A 7,786-nucleotide genomic window follows, 5' to 3' on the forward strand; every position below is an offset into this window, starting at 1 on the left:
TGCAAAATCAACCTTGTCCATGGTGATACAAGAGATCTTGCAATTGCTTCTTGTTTGGTGGAAGGATTTGGTCAAAATTGACGGAATGTCGGGCCCCTACTTTCGGCGGTGAATGAGAGCGAGATGTCGAGTTGATGTACTCAGATGGGCTTGCTTGGATAATGCTTGCACCTTATTGTGGGTGTATTCTCGACGTGCTTGTCCGTGGTGATACAAGATGTCTTACGATTTCTTCTTGCTTGGTGGAAGGGTTTAGAATTGACGGAATGTCGGGCTCCTACATCAGCGGGGAGTGAGCGGGATGTCGAGTTGATATCTCACAAGATGTCTTACGATTTCTTCTAGTCGTATTACTCACAACGACTCTCAGCAATAGATATCTCGGCTCTCGCATCGATGAAGAACGTAGCAAAATGCGATACTTGGTATGAATTGCAGGATCTCGTGAACTACCGAGTCTCTGAATGCAAGTTACACCTGGAGCCTTCTAGTCGAGGGCACGTCTACCTAGGCATCACGCATCGCTGCCCCCATCACAAAACTCTCCTCATGCAGGATCGTTGTGAAGATAAAGGGTATAAACTGGCCTCCTATGCGCACCGTCGTACGAATGGCTTAAATTTGAGTCCTCGACGCTCGTCGTCGTGACATTACGATGGTTGATCCAACCTCGGTGACGCATCTCGACCTCAATGTTACCTCCACGGACTGCTACACGACCCTTCAAATGTCACCTCCCAAAAAAATGACACTCTAAATGCGACCTCAGGTTAGGCGGGACTACCTGCTAAGTTTAAGCATATTAATAAGTAGAGGAAATAAAACTTACAAGGATTCCCCTAGTTAGAGTGAGCAAACAGGAAAGATCCTAGCTTGAGAATCAGGCATCTTCGATGTTTGAATTATAGTCTAAAAAAGCGCCTCAATGGCGAAACGAGTACAAGTCCCCTTGAATGGGGCGTCAGAGAGGGTGAGAGCCCCATTGCCCTCAGACCTTGTCACACCACGAGATGGTGTCAACAAGTCGGGTTGTTTGGGAATGCAGCCTCAATTAGGCGATAAATTATGTCCAAGGCTAAATATGGGCAAGAGACCGATAGAAAACAAGTACCATGAGGGAAAGATGAAAACAACTTTGAAAAGAGAGTCAAATAGTGCTTGAAATTATCAGGAGGAAAGCAGATGGAGGCCAGTTATGTACCCTAGTCGAATGTGGAACAGTGACGAGTCGGTTTGCCAATCGACTTGGGCCATGGATCGATGCGAATTGAGACAACAGCTTACTCCCAGGCCTTTGTTATGTTTATGGAGACGTCATCGTCCCGATCATGGCTGGCAGCACGTGCCTTTTGGCGAGCTTCGACATTTGTGCACTCCTGGCATCGGCCTGAAGGCTCCACATTCGACCCATCTTAAAACACGGACCAAAGAGTCTTACATGTGTGCGAGTTAATGGGCGAGTAAACCCGTGAGGCGCAAGGAAGCTGACTGGTGGGATCCCTTAGTGGGTTGTACCACCGACCAACCTTGATCTTCTGAGAAGGGTTCGAGTGTGAGCATGCTTATTGAGACCCAAAAAATGGTAAACTATGCATGAGCGGGTCAAAGCTAGAGGAAACTCTGTTGAGGCCCATAGCGATACTAACATGCAAATTGTTCATCTGACTTGGGTGTAGGGGTAAAAGTCTAATTAAACCTTCTAGTAGCTCGTTCCCTCCGATGTTTTCCTCAGGATAGTTGGAGCTCGTGGGTGAGTTCTATCAAATAAAGCCAATTATTAGAGGCATCGAGGGCGCAATGCCCTCGACCTATCAATGCCCTCGACCTATTCTCAAACTTTAAATAGGTAGGACAGGAGAACTAGCAATGCAAGATGAAACGGAAGCTGGGTTATGGTGCATAACTACGCGCTAACTTGAAGGAATGGAATTCTCAAAGCGGAAGCGTATAAACGTCGTGCAAGTGAAATTCAATTTGTAAAACCAATAAATTCAAAGAAAAACAATAAACAAAACTTAAGCATGCTTCTCATGGAAGAAAAGGTGAAAAGAAACTAACCTTTGTAGAACCTTAAAGAACTCTTCTTCCAAGCTTTCAAGACACCACAAAATCTTCCTTGTTATTCTCCAAGTAAAGAATCACAGAGAGTTGTGGGGTTCTGTAATTTTGGTGAGGGAAAAGAATTTTGAGAGAATTATGTTTCCTTTGGAATACAGAGAGATCAATAAGAGCATGCTTAAAAAAATCTCTCTTTTTCTTTTAAAAACAAATCTTAACTATTATTGATATGGAAGGGGAAATTATCAATAACTTCCTCCCTCTTTCCCAAGTAGAATAACTCCCAAGGGAGTTATTCATTCTATTTATTTAAAAAATATTAATTAAATAAAATTAATATAAATTTAGTTAATATATATTATATCTCATATAATATAAACTTTATATCATATCGTATATAATATAACCAATGGTTTAGATCTCTCATATAATCTATAGTTCTAATATGAATCGAATCCATATTAATTTTAACCTATAGTTTATTTATGAATCTTATTATTATTATTATTAGTATTTGAATCATATTCAAATATTAACTTCTCTCATAAAAACTTTACATTATAATATATCAAATACATTATGTTAATTGTATCAGATACAATTTATTCCCTTTAATCAATTTGAATAATTCAAATTAAACCAAAATAAATTTGATTCTCATTTATCCTTATTGAGCTAACAAGAGGACCTTATGGACCTACAGATTGAAGCTCCAATGAAATGGGATTAATTAATTAAACTCTTTAATTAAATTAATATCTATTCATTAACTATTGGTCATTCCACTAAAGACTAATAGTTGTACTCTTCTTACTGTAGATATATTTTTATGCCCATTAGATATAACCAATCACCAGTGCAATGACCCTTCACAAATTGCTCGTAAGTACAGGCCAAAAATTACCGTTTTGCCCATGTAATTACATCTAACTCATTAAGTACTACTGATTCCTCTAATGAACAATAATTGTAGTCCTACTATAACTGAACTCCTCTCAGGCCAAGAGAGGGTGTGGGGCCACATTGTTCAAGCCCTGGAGTCAGCCCTTAAGAGAGCAATTTCTTTACTTACTCTATCTATAGATAAGGAGTGAATTCCTTCTTGTGTAGTTGTGTTCCCAGCTCCCCAATCAGACGAATCCCCAAAATGGTAGGCATATTGAGTCGGCTATATAGGCCACTCTCACCCAAGCAAATCAAAGGATAGCCTTCATAGGCAGGAGTTCACAACTCATTCAGGATCCAGGTCAAGTCACCTATAGTCATCCTGGTGAAATGTAGTCTCAACTAGTAACGGTGTTAATAAGAGAGACTATTCAATTTATGGTTCGGTCTTATACAAACTCTTTGTATAGAATACCCCCGCTCTAATGTCTCAACATGAATGATTAGGATCAAATCATTTGTAGCACTTTAGAACAATTGTAACAACTAAAAAGCAGGTCGTATTCGTAGTGTCACCAGGATAAGGTATCCAGCCTTATCCATTTATTACAGACCATTTAGGTTATCACTTAAACATGATCCACTTGTATGTCTCCACATAAATGTTTAGGTTACAGAAGATAACCTTGAATATTATTTTATTGGAAAATTGTCAAATAAAATAAAGGGAAATTGTACTGGGTGGCAAAATAAAAATATAATTTAGCAAAATCAGCACCAATCTTTTCAATTTTGCAGATATAGAAATTTTTTAATTTTTGTTGATATTTCTTATTTTATTTTTTTCATTATTACAAAATTACCCTTCTGCTGCTTTATCTTGTTCTTTCGATCTTTTCTTTATCGTTCTTCTCCTTCAATCTCCATTCTTCGTTTTCTCCTTCAATCTTCATTCTTCGTTTTCTTCTTCTCTACTGCGTCGTTCTTCTTCGCGATTTCTCCTATTTGTTGACTTCTCTTCTCCTCGTCTTCTTCAGCCTCTTGTCCACCGTTCTTTCTTCGTTTTCTTCTTCTCTACTGCGTCGTTCTTCTTCGCGATTTCTTCTATTTGCCGACTTATCTTCTCCTCGTCTTCTTCAGCGTCTTGTCCACCGTCCTTCTCTTCTCTCTTCAGTTTCGTTCTTTTAGATTTCTCCCTCTTTGTCAGCTTCTTTTTTTTATCATCTTCTCCTCGTCTTCTTCTCCTATTCTCCTCATTTTTTCTTCAGGGAAAAAAAGAATCATGTATGTATTTCTTTCCCTTTTCTAAAGCCCTAATATTATTTCTTTGAATTGTTAGTATATTATTTATTAAAATTAGGGCTACGATTTGTTATTACTCATCTCTTTTATTTGCTCCTATTATCTATGATTTGGTTCTGTTTTCCCGACCCAACATGATTTGGTTCTGTTTGGTTTTGGTTTTTTTAAATTTGTATCAGTTTTTTATATTAGTTGTATGATATACTTATATTATATGTATTAATTGACTGATACATATTGTGTTTTGGTTGATGAAGTGATATCATCATTTGTTGCAGTTCATTGTAGTTATGGTTAAGCTTGCGGTAATTGTTTTTCATAGTGGTCAATGGGATGAGCAACAGTCCTATGTGGATTACAAAACAAATTGTGTTTTGGTTGATAAAGTGATATCATCATTTGATTCTTTTGTGAACTTGATACGTACTGAAATTCAAGTTGAGTCATGTATTGAACTTTCGGTTTTGTTGCCTATGGGTAGTAATGGTGTTCAACATGTTCTAAAGATTGCTGAAAATAAAGATGTGACTTGGTTCTTGACATTGGTTAAGAATCAATCTACCCAATATCCTTTAGTTTCTCATTCTGTAAATACAGTTTTGGATGTTTCAGTTGGTTCTTCTTGTTCTTCTTCCATAGTTGAGGTTGATTTGGGAGATGAATTAGTAATTTTTAGAGATGTTGATATTACTAATAGTAAGGATGGGTTGACTTTTAAGGAGAAGGATTTGTTTTGTAGTAAAGAAATTTTGCTGAAGTCATTTCGCTTTATAGCTATCAAGAGTAATTTTGAATTTAAGACATTGAGATCTAATTCAAGGTCAATTGAGTTGAGAGGTAATGAAGATGGTTGTCTTTGGTTTGTTAGAGCATCGCGTTATAAAAGAAGTGAATTATGGATGATTCGAAAATACGTTAGTGATCATAGTTGCTCAATGATTGTTCATTCTTCTCATAAGCAAGCATCTTCAGAATTTGTTAGTCATTGTATGATTGATTATTTGAGGTAAAGTTATTCTCCTTCAACACCAAAATATATCATCCACCATATGCGTATGAATTACCGAGTTTCTGTTAGTTATTATAAAGCTTGGAGAGCAAAAGAATCTGTTATGAAGTTGTTGAAAGGAGATGCCGATGATTCTTATGCTTTGATTCCAAATTTCTTCTCAAAGCTAAAAGAAATAAATCCAGGTTTTTTTTTCTACCACTTAATTTATTATATTGTTCAATTTATTTCGTTTTATACTATTGCTACTTTTCATTCATTATTTTACTTGTATAGCTGGTATACTAACTAGTTGTTGTATACCAGTTTAGTGTTTAGTGTTTTATATTAGTTTACTAATATACCTATTATGAAGTATACTTGTTGTATGATGTATGCAATACTGATTATATGTTTTACTATTTAGTGTTTTTTATCAGTTTACTGATATACCTATTATGAAGTATACTTATTGTATGATGTACACAATACTGATTATATGTTTTACTATTTGGTGTTTTATATCAGTTTACTGATATACCTATTATGAAGTATACTCATTGCATGATGTATGCAATACTAATTATATCTTTTACTATCTAGTGCATTTATTAAATTGATTATTCTATTTTGTTCCCTTTTTGTAGGTTCATTTATTGCATAAGAAATAGATCCAAATGGCCATTTCAAATATTGTTTTATGGCTATTGCATCATCAATTGATGGTTGGAGATATTGTAGACCAAATATAGTCGTTGATGGGACATTTTTAAAGTGTAAGTATGGTGGAACATTGTTAACTGCAGCAACTATGGATGGTAATAGTAAAATTTTCCCTCTTGCATTTAGTATAGTAGATTCGGAGAATGATGCTTCTTGGAAATGGTTTTTTGAACAATTAAAACTTTCTTTTGGAGATCGAGAGGGATTGATTATTATTTTTGATAGACATATAAGTATTCCAAAGGGTGTTTTAGATGTGTGTCCAACGGTACAATATTGCGTTTATGTAGAACATCTTTTAAAAAGTGTGAAGTTGTCATTTAAAGACTCTTTAATTGAAAAGCTTTTTCGTCAATGTGCATACTCGTATACAATAGATGATTTCGAGTTATATATGAGATCGATGGAGTCAATATACCCATCTATTAGAGGATATCTTATGAAAGTTGGTTTTGAGAGATGGTCACGTGCATACTCTAGAAAAAGAAGATATCAAATAATGACAACGAATATTTGTGAAAGCTTGAATTCTAAGTTAAAGATTGATAGAGACTTACCGGTTGCATCTTTGCTTGAGGCCATTAGAGAGTTTCTTCAACGGTGGTTTTATGAGAGAAGAAAAGCAGCCTCATGTTTAAAGAGTGTTTTGAGTTCTTGGTCTGAAGGACTAATAAGAAAGCTAGTTGATGAATCAAGAAGCTTCATTGTAAGTGTTATGTTTTAGATATTTGTTTATAATAGTCAATTATCGATATACTGTATTTAAGTGTAATGATTAGTTAATACACTGATGATATACCATAATTTTTTGTGTTCAGGTGAATCCTGTGAGTGAAGTTGAATTTCAAGTAGTTGATGGAGGCAAGAATTTTTTAGTAAAGTTGAATTGTAATAGCTGCAGTTGCCTTTTTTGGGATCTAGAAGAAATTCCATGGGCTCATGCTCTTATTGTGATTTGTAGTCTTAATTTGAATCCTTATGCGTTCGTTTCACAGTATTACTATGCTACTGTATTGTCTGCAACTTATGGTGGTTTAGTTCGTCCGATTGGTAACCATACTGATTGGAGTGTTGTGGAGATGAACGACAATATATTGCCTCCAGTATTTAGACGTCCAGCAGAAAGGCCTCGAAAAAGAAGGATTCCTTCTATTGGTGAAGTTTCAAAGAGCTCAAAATGTAGTCGTTGTAAGAGAGCCGGTCATAATATTAGAACTTGTACATTTGAACCTATTTGAACAATTTAATTGTTTTGAAATTTAGCAATTTTCAATGATGTATTATTTGAACAATTTACTTATTTCGAAATTTAGCAATTATCAGTGATGTATTATTTGAACAATTTATTTTCGAATATTTTCTTCTCTATTTCTTTTTTTTTTTTTTGTTCTTAATTAATATACTTGATATAAGGTATTTAAAGTCCAATATACCTGTGATATACCCAATATAAAGTCTATCAACATCAGAGAAACATTCTTTTTCTAAGTGATATATGCAATATAAGATACTTCAAACGCAAAGATACCAAAACAAGATAAGGTACATCAAATACCAAAGATACCAATGTGATTCAAGATAAGGTATATCACATACGAAAAATACTTATGTGATTCAAGATGAAGTATATTACATACGAAAAATACCTATGTGATTTGATATAAAGTATATCACATGTGAAAACATATTCAAAAGTGTCCAAAAGAAAAGTTTATAAGGTAGCAAATCAAAACTTGATAGTTCAAATGCAACGTTTGACTTTTTTCCTTTTTTGGGAGATTTATGCTTTTGGGCCAATTCCAAATCAATAGCTTTTGGTGTGGGTTTCAA

General features: G+C 35.1%; 1 protein-coding gene and 1 non-coding gene across 2 annotated transcripts; both read left to right on the forward strand.

The window, feature by feature from the left end:
• The first annotated feature begins 361 nt into the window (after window positions 1–361).
• On the forward strand, window positions 362–517 carry LOC127144314 (5.8S ribosomal RNA). The gene has a single exon (XR_007815966.1). It is a non-coding gene; the product is annotated as a 5.8S ribosomal RNA (ribosomal RNA).
• A 5,938-nt stretch (window positions 518–6,455) lies between these two features.
• On the forward strand, window positions 6,456–7,194 carry LOC107990862 (uncharacterized). Its single transcript, XM_017044848.2, has 2 exons — window positions 6,456–6,662; window positions 6,775–7,194. Exons 1-2 carry the CDS (start codon window positions 6,456–6,458, stop codon window positions 7,192–7,194), a joined length of 627 nt encoding a protein of 208 aa, XP_016900337.2.
• Window positions 7,195–7,786: the final 592 nt, after the last annotated feature.

Source organism: Cucumis melo, chromosome 1 (assembly GCF_025177605.1).
Source record: "Cucumis melo cultivar AY chromosome 1, USDA_Cmelo_AY_1.0, whole genome shotgun sequence".
In the NCBI taxonomy this organism is placed as follows: Eukaryota; Viridiplantae; Streptophyta; class Magnoliopsida; order Cucurbitales; family Cucurbitaceae; genus Cucumis; species Cucumis melo.